A 12,198-nucleotide genomic window follows, 5' to 3' on the forward strand; every position below is an offset into this window, starting at 1 on the left:
CAGTTTTAGAGTTCTACATAGTTCATAGACTAAACTGTGAGTCAGTCTATACAGTGCTGCAAGGGACACAGAATAGAGGAATCATTGCTTCATTCGGTATTCATTTTTGTTGAATACTTACTACCTGCCAGGCACCATGTGCTAAGTATTGGAATTTTCAGAAGAAACAACAGGAACCCTACACTTGTGGGGTTTAATCCGGTGAGGAACACGTGCTGACACTCAGATGGGACCACCTAGGGAAAGATCTGGAGTTTCTGAACCAATGGTGGAAGGAAAGAAGGAGGAATCAAGTTAGGCTGAGGGCAGAGCAGGCAGTCGTTACTATTAGGAGGAAAGCCAGTGCAGAGAAAGGGGCTGACCTTCACTGACCCCCTCCAACTCCCTCCACACAGGTGGGTGAACTCCCTGCAGCCTGCACGAGTGACCCGCTGGGGCGGCATGATCTCCACCCCTGACGCTGTGCTCCAGGCTGTCATCAAGCGCTCCCTGGTGGAGAGTGGCTGTCCTGCCTCTATTGTCAATGAGCTGATTGAAAACGCCCACGAGCGGAGCTGGCCCCAGGGTCTGGCTACGTTAGAGACAAGACAGATGAACCGGCGTTACTATGAGAACTACGTGGCCAAGCGCATCCCTGGCAAGCAGGCTGTTGTCGTGATGGCCTGTGAGAACCAGCACATGGGTGACGACATGGTGCAGGAGCCTGGGCTCGTCATGATCTTTGCGCATGGTGTGGAAGAGATATAGGAGATCTTGATGGGCTCTCTGGAAGAGATGAAAATCTGAAGATCCTGTCACTCCAGCAGCAGGGCCCCAAGTCCTCCCCACTTTCCTTAATACCGTGGCTTACCCTGGAGCCACACGTGTCCCAGCTGTGCCACCACTGAAGGGGGCCGCAGGGCACTCTGCTCAGCCTTTCAGGTGGGAAACCCAGATTCCCTCCTTTTGTCTAATTTGTTCCCCCAAGATGTCTGTAAATTTTCCACCTGATTGGGAAAGTCCCCATCTCTATTTCTGTTTTCCTGCCTAGGGTCCCTGGTTCCAGATATTTTCAGAAAGCACAAAGATACTCATTTTTGATAGAGGATCAGGATGGAGTGAGGAATCGCTAACTGTTCCCCTCCTCCAAAACCTGGGAATCCAGATGAGGCAAGTCTGTTGACTCTGAACAGCACTTAGAGGGCAGCTGTGGGGAGCAGACATCCTGAAGACATGGTAGAGTGGAACAAAAGCCTAGAAATAAATAATGAGGCCAGTAGGCCATCGCTGGCAGCCCTTAAGAGAAGACTGGACCTCGGTGCCAAGCAATACCCCCAGGCCACTTAAAGGTGTGGGCTCCTGCCGGGCCTGCGGGTGTACAGTTGGGGATGCCGAATATTTTCAGATGAGCTCTTCTTTCCTACACTTTCTCACAGTTAGGCAATGACAGGGTTGTGGGTGAGGGGTTAGTCTCCTGGGGTGAATGTGCTCAGCAAGAAGCAGGTTGCTGGCTTCTGCTGCAGTTGGGTGGGTGCTGCCTCTGTGGCACGGGCCATAATAGCCCCCTAGACCCCTCGCCAGTCCTGTGATTGTAACTAGTTATTTTGATAACTTACTTTCACTCTTTCCCTCCCACTTTTTTTTTTAAGAAAGGCCTTATTATGGCTACTCCACTTTTCTAGCCCAGCCATGTTGTTGGCAATTTAATTTATTTACCTTTTTTTTTTTTTTAAGAAAGGAAAAAGAAAAAAAAATTAACAAAACAGAAAACTTTTCTTTTGCTGTTCCTGTTGTGGGGATTTTTGGATAGGGTGGGACAGGGCTGAGGTCTTTTATATTTTTCCTTTTCAGCACAACCTTTGGCTTTAATATAGGAAGGGCCATGGGAGCCCCTGGCTGAACTGAAGCCTGCCCCAAGCCTCCATAACCCGCCTAGGATGAGGCGCTTCCTCTATTCCAGTGATGGATATGACCGTCCAGCATCACTGACTGTGCCCTAGAGAATTGTGCTCCCAGCCTCTCCAGGGTCTCATGGTAAAAAACTCTGAATTTAATTTTGAAGAAATCCTACCTGCCACCAGCCCTACCCCAACACCCAGTTTCCTTGCAGATATATAGCTGGGTTCTAAGCTTCACCAGGCAAGACGGGATGGAAATCCTGTCACTGAGTACAGGCTGTGCTGTCTCACCCATACCCGCCATGGGCTTCAGCTCCATTTCAAGCTGCCCAGGGCATTCCTTCATCCCTGGGGTGACCAGCAGAGTAAGAGAAAGGGAGGGGTAGTGGGTGTGATTATCTTAATATGCAGGTGAGAGAGGGGCTAGAGGAAGATGGCCATAGGACAGCTTGGACTTTTATCCCAGGCCAGCTTGCTGTAGGTCTGGGTAGTTGGGTCATGGCTGCACTGGGACTGTGGGGAGGAGAGGGACACAGCTTGAAGGCGGTGAGGAACAGTCATATGTTCCAGCTCCCGGACGTTGTGCTCAGGAATTTGAAAACGCTGCTATACTTAGTCTGGTTACTACACTTCTTCCACTCCCCTCTGCCCCTGCCTGCCTTACCCAGGCCCATACCCTCCTGTTACCACCTTCAGACGGAGCCAGGAAGCTCAGTTAAGGCTCCCCTACCCTTTGCACTAGTGTCTCTGCAGGTCGCTGGTTGTGTTATACATGTGCTGTTTCATGGTATTGACTGCACTAATAATAAATCTTTCACTCGGCTCTCTCAATTCTTAATTCATATCACTCCCCTCCTGGAGGTTCTCCTCCGCTTTGGCCTTTCTCTACCTTAATTCCCTGACTTCTTCCTTGTTCTGTAACTGCCTCTTTGTCTTTGGGCTGACCTCTGTTTTAGGAGGATGTCTGTCTGGAAGGAGTGTACGTACCCTCCTACGCCCTTTCCTCCTGTCTCCTGTTCTGTAGAGCTGAAGCACTCTTGCTAGTGATCTGGACTGTGTTATTTTTAGTTTTCCTTTGCTCCAAATCCATGTCTTCCCAAGGTGCTCTGGGATTTGGGGACACTTTCTGTAGGTGATACACAAGTACCTTTCCCCTTGTCCCACAAACACCTTTGCTTTGGAATCTGGATTCTATGGCAGGCAGAGAAACCTCCACCTAACTAAAAAAAGTAAACATGAGGAAAGGAACCTGGAACGACTGTGCCTGCTGTGATTGTCAAACCCGATAAACCCTTCCGTAGGCACTTGGTGCCACTTTCTCCCTGTCATGAGAAAAAAAAAATTGTTTACCATAGTACTGTATTTTAAATTTGTTGAGCATTTGCTATGCATCTAATATAAATCTAATAGTACTGTAGACACTTTAGAGGGGCAAAAAAAAAGCATAAGAACATTCCTGTGCCCACGGAATCTACTACACTTTCATATACACAAGATCTGATAAGCACATCATGGTATAGACCACAAGTGGCAACATATATGCGCTAGTGACAGCAGTAGTGCTTTTTTTTTTAAGTTTCTTTAAAATTATGTTTAGAACCTGCTGCTCATTCTTTTGAATGTCATGAATGATGCCAAATCTTTTAGGGTAGGCCTGGTTTTTGGAAACAGTAGTCACTGAATGTCTATTTTGCAAGAACTCAACTAGGGTGGGGCTGGGGCTGGTGGTTCATATAGCAAAATGGCACCTACCTTCACAGAAGTTACTCCCCGATAGAGATAAATGTTTAATCAGGTCAGTTGCTCGGTCATGTCCAACTCTGCAACCCCATGGACTGCAGCATGCCAGGCTTCCCTGTCCATCACCAACTCCTGGAGCTTGCTCAGATTCCTGTCCATCGAGTTGGTGATGCCATCCAACCATCTCATCATCTGTTGTCCCCTTCTCCTCCTGCCTTCAATCTTTCCCAGCATCAGAGTATATAATAAGACATTGTAAATGTGGGAAGTGGATCTTGCCACAAGCAGTATGTGAGCAGAGTGAAGATAAAGCCATGGATTCCAGGAAAGACTTTCCCGGGAGACGTGGTATCTTGTTCTAGATCAGAGGTTGGCAAACCACAACTTGTATCTTGCTGCCTGATTTTGAAAAAAAAAAAAAAAGTCGGATCAGAACACAGCCATGCCCTTTGTGTTTATGTATGTTGCCTCTGGCTGCTTTCAGGTTGCAGCAGGAGAGCTGAGCACCTGCCATAGAACTGTGGCAGGACCTAAAACGTGTGCTGCTTGGTCCTTATAGAAAATGTGCCAGCCTGTTTTAAGGTCAGGAGAATGGGCGGGGAAGTAAAGAGGGTTGCTTGTTTTAAATTTTTTTTTTTTTTTAAGTATATGCCTTTGAAAAATCAGAATTTTTCTGCATTGTCAAAATAACAAATGCTTAAAATTAACAATGTATTCTTAATCTAATACAAACTTATATTCACAGTTCCCCAATTGTCCTAAGAAAAATACTTTTAGAGCTGATTACTGTCCAACCTGGATCCAATGGAACCATGTGGTTACACCAGGTTATGTGTTTTAACTCTGTCTGGATTCCTGAAACAACCTCTTTTTGGTAACATTAATTTGTTGAAGAGAATAGGGTCAGTTGTCCAGAGAGTGGTCTTTTGAATTTGACTCCTTCTTCACAATATCTTTTAACTTATTCTTCAAACCGCTATTTTTCCTAAACAAGATTAGATCTGGAGTCAGAGAGATTCTGTTTTTTTCTGTCATGCCATGTGGCTTGTGGGATTTTAGTTCCCCAACCTGAGATTGAACCCAGGCCCTCAGCTGTGAAAGTGTGGAGTCAGAGCACTACCAGGGAATTCCCTGGAGTCAGGGAAGTTAACCAGTTCTGGGAATAAAAGGCATCTCATGGGAGATGTTCTTTACATTGTGTAACATTAGAACATAGGCCCTGTTGTCACACTATTACCCTGATCTCATCACTGTACGCTTCCATTATTGAGAGGTTTTTGAAGCTGGCTAGGTGACAAATATGTGCCCTGAGAGAAGGGCAGCTGGCAGTACAGATCTGATAGGTTACTGCTATACAAGAATAGGGACTCAACACTGCTCCTATGATTTTTTTCAAAAACTTGTGGACACCCTAATGTTTATGCTAAATGTCACAACTTTTAAATGCTGGCTCAATTTTTTAAATACGGGCCAAAAAAAGCATGGTTCACCAGAGTTTTCAGCCTCTGTTTTAGGCTGAAATAATAGCATGAATAAAAACAATTGGAAGTGAAGGATATGTTGAAGAAGGAAGAATTGTGATCTGAAGCATGCTGCTGCTGCTAAGTCGCATCAGTCATGTCCGACTCTGTGCGACCCCAGAGACGGCAGCCCACCAGGCTCCCCCGTCCCTGGGATTATCCTGGCAAGAACACTGGAGTGGGTTGCCATTTCCTTTTCCAATGCATGACAGTGAAAAGTGAAAGTGAAGTTGCTCAGTCGTGTCCGACTCTTAGCCACCACATGGACTGCAGCCCACCAGGCTCCTTCGCCCATGGGATTTTCCAGGCAAGAGTACTGGAGTGGGGTGCCATTGCCTTCTCCGATCTGAAGCGTAGAGTTTGTTGAAAGAAGTAATGGAAGCCTAAAAGTAATTTGGGGCTGATTCCTGGAAAGCTTTGATATGGCAGGGAATTTGGACATTAGTTTTACAGGTAAGTTCTTGCGAAGTGACTTGCAATTCATGGTTCTAGTGATGATGGAAAAACAATGAAAACTGGATGACAACATTAGTAAGCTTTGCACTAATTCACATGAGAGGATTAGAGCTTGAAATAGACCTAGAAAGAGGACAGAGGAGGGGAGAAAAATCAATAGGTAACTGACCTTGGTAACTGGATTCACTCAGCCAAAATTTATAGCATAAGTGTCAAGTGCTAGACGGGGTTCTGGGCATTTGAGATATACAAGTAATTGTATATTCCTTGAAAGGAATTTGAAGCTTGGGTGACATAAACTTGAACAAATAATGGCAAATACAGAATAGCATACTGCTAATAGGTAAGTTTAATGCAATGGGACGAGGAGGAAAGGGGTCAACTCCCTACACTACCCTGATGGGATGCAGGAGGGAAGGCTTCCCAGGAATCACTAGAGCTGAGTTCCAAATAGGATCAGATATTGGCAGTGAGGAAAGGGACTAACAGTCAGATTGAGCATGTATTGTGAGTCATGAGCTAAATATTAAGCATCTAGTCATCCCAGCAGTTTTATAAAAAGATTATCATCATCACTTTCTATGTGGGGAAACTGAGACAAAGGACAAAGTTCATGTAGCTAATAACCAGAACTGGAGGACTTCCCTGGCAGTCCAGTGGTTAAGAATCAGCCTTCCAATGCAGGGGGCATGGGTTCAATCCTTGGTCAGGGAACTAAGATCCCACATGCTGTGGGTTGTGGCCAAATTTATCTTTTAAAATAATAAGAAGAACTAGGATTTGAACCCAGAATTCATTCCAGAGCCTGAGTTGCTAACCAGTGCACATAAAAAGGGGCACTTAACTAAAGATGAGTCACAGATAAAGACTGAGGTTTCTAGTCTGTGAGTGAGAGGACATGTCATTAACCTGAATAGCAAGGAGATGAGCAGGTTTGAAGAATGAAGTAATGAGCTCATTTGGGGAAAAATGGGTTGGAAGTGCTTCCCCATAGAGGGAGTTGGCTAGAAAACAGAAATGTGGGTCTACAGCTTAAGGGCAAAAAGTTAGGGTTAAAGATGTGGATTTGGGAATTATCAAGAAATTCCAGGAATGATAGCAGCCACTAAAGGAGAGAACAGAGGCTAAGAATTTGACCTTAGGGAATTCCAGAAGTAATCTGGAACAAAATCTGGAAAAAAAGATGCATGATAAGGGTGGCTAATGTTTCAGCTTTTTTTAAAGTAATTTTGAAGTAATCAGTCATTTAAATGTGGCTTGTAAACTAGCCATGAAGGAGCTCCAGAAATGTTCTATGCAATGATAGCATTCCTGAAATAAGTGTAGGTTGAGATCATTTCAGCTTGGGTCCTCTAATGATTTGTTTTACTGGATAAACTACAGAGATTCAAGCCTTGTAACATCTGGAACAAGTTGACAAATTGGAAGGAGATAAGTTCCTGCATGTTCGATTTCCCCACATTAGCTTTTTAGTCACATAAAAGCAAATTTGATTAAGATCTAAGAATCTGCAGCTTAAAAAAAAATCAGTATAGGGTAGAATTAGCTAGTCATTGGTTTTAAGGTGAGGAGACAGAAGGAACTTCAAGAGAGAAAGAAGAAATGAGGCTGTGACTTAGACATCAAGCCCATTTAGATTGGGGCTATCTTACTGGAAGGACACAAGGATTAAAAAAAATGGGTGATTTAGGCAGGGCATATTGATAATAGAATGTGTTTGAACAGATGGGGCACTGAAATTCCTAGATGAGATTAATATGATGAAAGCAGTGCTTCAGAGATTTTTAAGTGTGGTGAAACTGGGGCATCTGGAAGGCCACTGTAACCGTGAAATGGATGGTATGATGGAGGAAGCAGGTTGGTGAATGATGGATATGGCAGAAAAGAAAATGCCTGATAATTCTTAAGGTTGGAAACTAGATAGAATTGGGAGAATAGTATTAACAAATGAAAAAAGTTGAAAATGTGATTCAGGGAAGGAAAAAGTTTTGTGTTTTAGGTGACATTAGGTTAGCTATGCAGATATATAGGCTAGAGATATGGGGCTTCCCTGGTGACTCAGCAGTAAAGAATCTGCCTGTCAAGCAGGAAATGCAGGTTCCAACCTCAGGCTGGGAAGACCCCTAGAGAAGGAAATGGCAACCCACTCTAGTACTCTTGCCTGAGAAATCCCATGGACAGAGGAGCCTGGCAGGCTACAGTTCTTGGGGTTGCAAAAGAGTCAGACATAACTTAGCGACTAAACAACAAGGCAGCTTGAGATATAGGACCATGATGTGGCTGAAATAGTGCTTGGAATAGTGGTTTGGGGTTTCTGGCTTGGGAGGAGGAGAAGAGCAAAGCTTTTGTAGAACTTCACAGAAGAAGGAAGAAAATAAATGAGATGGAAAAATAGTGTTCTAAGAGAAAAGCAAGAATGTACAATGTCTCTCAAGCCCAGTAAGAAATCAATGGCTTCAAACATGGCAAAGTTTTCTACCACAGGGTATTAAAGATAGCATGGAGCTAGAGGTAGAATGTCTAGATTTAAAAACAAAAAACAGTAGAAAACAACATGGTGATTTGGAAGTGTCAAGTGAAGGCATTGTTTTGTTTGTCCTGAGTTAATGAAGGATTGAATGAGTAGAGTAGGAGAATTTTAATCTGCTATGAAAGGTTATTCTTTAGGAGGTTGAAATGAGTGGGGCTTGCAAGCCTAGGTGCAGAAGGTAACTTCAGGGCAGAAGAGCAAGGCCAAATATTAACTCAAAAATTAAAGAATGCCAGTGGGTAGAATATAATGAATATGTAAGAATAGTGAGAAAGGGGGCTTGATTATGAAACACAAAACAGGACAGAAAGATAAGATTTGTTGGGATGGAAGGGTGAAGAATTTGTGATGGGCAATGGGGACAGTAAAATTTTGAAATTCTCTCTTGTGCATGGCAGTTCAAAGTCTTGGCCTCTCACTTCCAACACTACAAGGAAAGCATTTGAGAATGAAAAGAAATATCTCAATTACCAAACAATCTCAACCAGCTTATGGTGGATCCAGATCCTCCATTTTGTAAACCATGAGGCCTCCTTCTCCTCACAACATAGTTGTCTGCTGCCCTCTGCTGGTCAATTTTGATCTTGGATCTTCAGATAATTAAATTTGAGAGCATGCGCAAAACCAGGATTTGGTAGGAAGTCCAGTAGAGAACCTATTAGATTATATTAATTCAGTACATTTTTTTAAAATCACATTTATGTCTAAAGCCTAATAGAGGAGGTGCAAAAAACAATAAAACACACAGTCCTAACTCTCAAGAAGCTCTCACGGAGTCCAGTGCCTGAAGATTAAAATATGTACACATGTTAAAAAAAAAAATCCACGTACTCAAAAAGATTTTTTTTGGAGTGGCTTAAATGTGCCAAGAGTGTATATTCTACAAGGGAAGAAAGATTTCACATAGTAAGATAAGGGAATAGGATATGGGAGTGACGAGTGGTTAGGGAAGACTTCCCAGGAGAACCAACATTTAATGGAAACTGAGAAGAAAGTGATGATGAGAGATGATTTCAGGCAGAGAACAGTATGAACACAGACAAATATTATACCAGGAACTAAAAGAATACCAGTGGATGAAATGTAGTGAATATGAAAGAGTGAGAAGAAAAAAAAAGGAACCACGATAGGGTTTAAGGTCCCTGGCCACAGTGTGGATGCTTTAGATAATAGCAGTGTGGATAGATCACAGTGTAGATGCGTTACATATACCAGTGCATGCAGTCCTCACAGGAAGGCTCCAGCAAGGGGTGGGGGGCCAGCCTGCACTCAGTTCTGAGAAAAGTAGACACAGTAGACTATTTAGGAGGTAGAATAAATATAACATTTTAATTAAATTTTGCAGAAGCACATAAAACGAGATGCCTTGAATACAACCTAATGGATGGTAGTGGTTGACTGATTGGTTCTAGCTGTTGTAATCAAGAACCTCAAACAGCAGGTAAAGAGACATGCAGGATGGAAAGTATGGGGGGATAGTGGTATGGCTGGGGGAGGCAGTGGCAAGGAAAAAACAGCATAAGTGGAGAGAGCAGCATGAGATAGATATATCTCATATGCAAGCAGAGTTTGCTTATGAAACTCTGCTTGTGTATCTCATGAGACGGCATGAGAATGATAGAAAGGTGGGAAACTCCGAAAAGAAATGTGTAAAACACTCTATGAATTACCTTTGAATCCCTGCCCTCTGGGGAATCTTCTTGGGGATGTGGCTGTGCAAGAAATCATATACAAAAAGAGAACATCCTCAACAAGAATCCTAGATATTCCCCACAGTGAGAAACTGGGAAGAGAAAGAACCAGGTGAGGTGAGTACAGGAGGGTTGGAGAAGGATCAGGTAATTCCCTAGCTAGGAACTTGGAACAAGGAGAATTTAGAACACTACCTGGCACATAATAAGCACACGATAAAAAGTGAGTTATCTTCGCACACTCTGGCTCCAGCCAGATTGGCAGTGTTGATGTTTCAATAGATCATTCCCCACAAGCTCTGTGATCCCTGAGACGTAGCACCTGAGGGAAATCCCAGTGAGAGAACGCCTTGTTTCTAGGATCTTCACGGTACAGAGACCTACAAGATGTGACGTCTGGTCATTAAATTCAGAGGTGCCCTCTTTATCTGGAAACTCCAGTTTTTACTATTAAAAGCACAACTAGCATTCACATTCCTGAACAACACTTAACCGTTCTTGAACCAAATCTTTGGCTACACCCTCCCGAAAGAATGAAACAAGGTACGTCGAAACTCTGCTTGCAAACCTGAAGTTACAGAATTCTCTAAGTGCTTTGTTATCCTAGCAGACAATACAGTTGTACATCATTAAACGCTTCTTGTCACCCTCAGCCCCCTTCTTCCCCCAGATCCAGGGGTGAGACCTTTTGGCTTCTGTTTCCGATACAGAAAGGGAAAGGCACGAAACACACGTGGAAGTCAAGAAGTTTCCTTCACACACACCCTGAAAAAAAGCGGCCGTCACGAACAGGATTCGAACCTGTGCGGGGAAACCCCATTGGATTTCGAGTCCAACGCCTTAACCACTCGGCCACCGTGACTTCCAAGACCGCCTGTCACCGAGCACTTACAGAAAGGGTCTGTACAACGACCCGGAGCGAGTGGTGGCAACGGGAAGCTGGGCCAAGCCCAAACACACAGCCTGTGACCTCCTCACATTCCGCTCCTTACCTCTGCCTTCACGCCGCTCAAAGGAAGAGAGTCGGGTGGATCGGGTGACCCAAAGAGGAAGGGTCTCCCGCCCTACGAAGATGAGGGTCTCAAGGAGCGCAAAGCTGTTTAGGAGGCATTGGCGAGGCCTGCAGAGGAAAGCAGTTGGAGAGGAGGGGCTGGGTCCCCGGGGTGGCGGCTAGGGGACTCCTCGGGTTGCGGAGTGAGACCTGGGACAAGGCGTTAGGGGCGAGGGAGGCTCAGGAGTTTAAACGGGGCACTCCTGGGGATGGATGACAGGAAGAAACTTCTTGCGGAAACGGGTCCAGGGCTCCTCGGGATTAGGGGCTTTGTGGGGTTAAGAAATGTGCAAGGTGAGGACCACTGAGGTCTGGGCTGGGGGCTCCTCAGGCGACCGGCATCCCCCTGGGGTAGGATAGAGAGGTACCCCACTCCACCGGCTGAGAGGCAAGAAAAGACTTCAGGTCAGCAAATGGCGATCTCTGGGGAGTGTGCGCCCCCTCCAGGAAGCAGCTTCCTCCCCAGAGCTCCGGCCGCGGCCGCCGCCGCCGCCAGGGAGGCCGCCAGGGTCCGCCCCGCGCCAGGCGCTCCGCCGCCACCGCGTCCGGCCGACCGGCAGGGGGCGCTGCGCGGGCCGGGGCCGGCCTAGGCGGCGGGAGGCGGCGGCCGCGGCGGCGGGAGGCGGCGGGAGGCGGGCGGAGGAGGAGGCGGAGGAGGCGGGAGCTGAGCTGAGCGGGGCGGGCGGCGGCGGGGCCCGAGCCCGAGCCCGAGAAGATGGCGGTGCGGAAGAAGGACGGCGGCCCCAACGTGAAGTACTACGAGGCCGCGGACACCGTGACCCAGTTCGACAACGTGCGGCTGTGGCTCGGCAAGAACTACAAGAAGGTACGCGGGCAGGGCCGCGCGGGGGCCGGGGGCGGGACAAAGGGACCGAGGCCCCGCGGCTCCCCCCACCCCCAGCTCCTGCCCACCCTCCCGCGGCCCGCGGCCCCTCCCCCGCGGCGCCCGGAGCGGCCCCAGCGCGCCCTCCGCCGCCCCGCGCCCCTCCCCCAGCCTCTTTTAACAACCCCCCCCACCCCCGCCTCTGGTTCCAGCCCCCGCCCCCACTGCTGCGCCCTCTGCCCCTTGTTTTTCTCCACTCGTCCGGCGGGTCCCGGTGCCAGCTGCCCACCCTCCGTAAGCCATCGCCTTCCGGGCTTTTCCGGGAGGGACGGTCGGGGGTGGATGGGTGCCGAATGCCCACCCCCCCCGACCCGAGCGTGCCCGCCACGGTGCCCGCCAGAGCTCCCCACGGAGCCAGGTACCAGCAGGGCTGAGGCCTCGCCGGTGCTTTGTGTATGTTCAGAGAAAGATGATGAAAGCCAGAGGATAAACAGCCCCAGAGCAGGCCCT

General features: G+C 46.9%; 2 protein-coding genes, 1 long non-coding RNA gene and 1 other non-coding gene across 21 annotated transcripts in view; 2 read left to right on the top strand and 2 right to left on the bottom strand.

Moving 5' to 3' along the window:
• RNF41 (ring finger protein 41) overlaps window positions 1-3,132 on the top strand; it is a 27,897-nt gene extending 24,765 nt beyond the window's left edge. For all 9 annotated transcript variants that reach the window (XM_042248175.1, XM_060412996.1, XM_012174754.4 and 6 more), the window contains one exon: window positions 396-3,132. In XM_042248175.1, coding sequence (XP_042104109.1) covers window positions 396-747 — 352 coding nt within the window. In that variant the 3' untranslated portion in view covers window positions 748-3,132. The remainder of the gene's footprint in view (window positions 1-395) is intronic.
• LOC105612393 (uncharacterized) overlaps window positions 1-12,198 on the bottom strand; it is a 25,280-nt gene that overhangs the window by 12,494 nt on the left and 588 nt on the right. The window contains exons 1-4 of one of the 4 annotated variants that reach the window (XR_003588847.3): window positions 10,010-10,798; window positions 9,794-9,906; window positions 8,595-8,778; window positions 3,630-4,016 (exon numbers count right to left, since the gene is read on the bottom strand). This is a non-coding gene — a long non-coding RNA (uncharacterized LOC105612393). The other 3 variants (XR_003588846.3, XR_003588845.3, XR_006059565.2) reach the window with 3 other exon arrangements.
• TRNAS-CGA (transfer RNA serine (anticodon CGA)) lies at window positions 10,595-10,676 on the bottom strand. Its single transcript has one exon. It is a non-coding gene; the product is annotated as a tRNA-Ser (tRNA).
• SMARCC2 (SWI/SNF related, matrix associated, actin dependent regulator of chromatin subfamily c member 2) overlaps window positions 11,556-12,198 on the top strand; it is a 19,976-nt gene continuing 19,333 nt past the window's right edge. For all 7 annotated transcript variants that reach the window (XM_027967587.2, XM_027967591.2, XM_027967588.2 and 4 more), the window contains exon 1: window positions 11,556-11,691. In XM_027967587.2, the coding sequence (XP_027823388.1) occupies window positions 11,581-11,691 (111 nt within the window). In that variant the 5' untranslated portion in view covers window positions 11,556-11,580. The remainder of the gene's footprint in view (window positions 11,692-12,198) is intronic.

This window comes from Ovis aries, chromosome 3 (assembly GCF_016772045.2).
Source record: "Ovis aries strain OAR_USU_Benz2616 breed Rambouillet chromosome 3, ARS-UI_Ramb_v3.0, whole genome shotgun sequence".
Taxonomy (NCBI): Eukaryota; Metazoa; Chordata; class Mammalia; order Artiodactyla; family Bovidae; genus Ovis; species Ovis aries.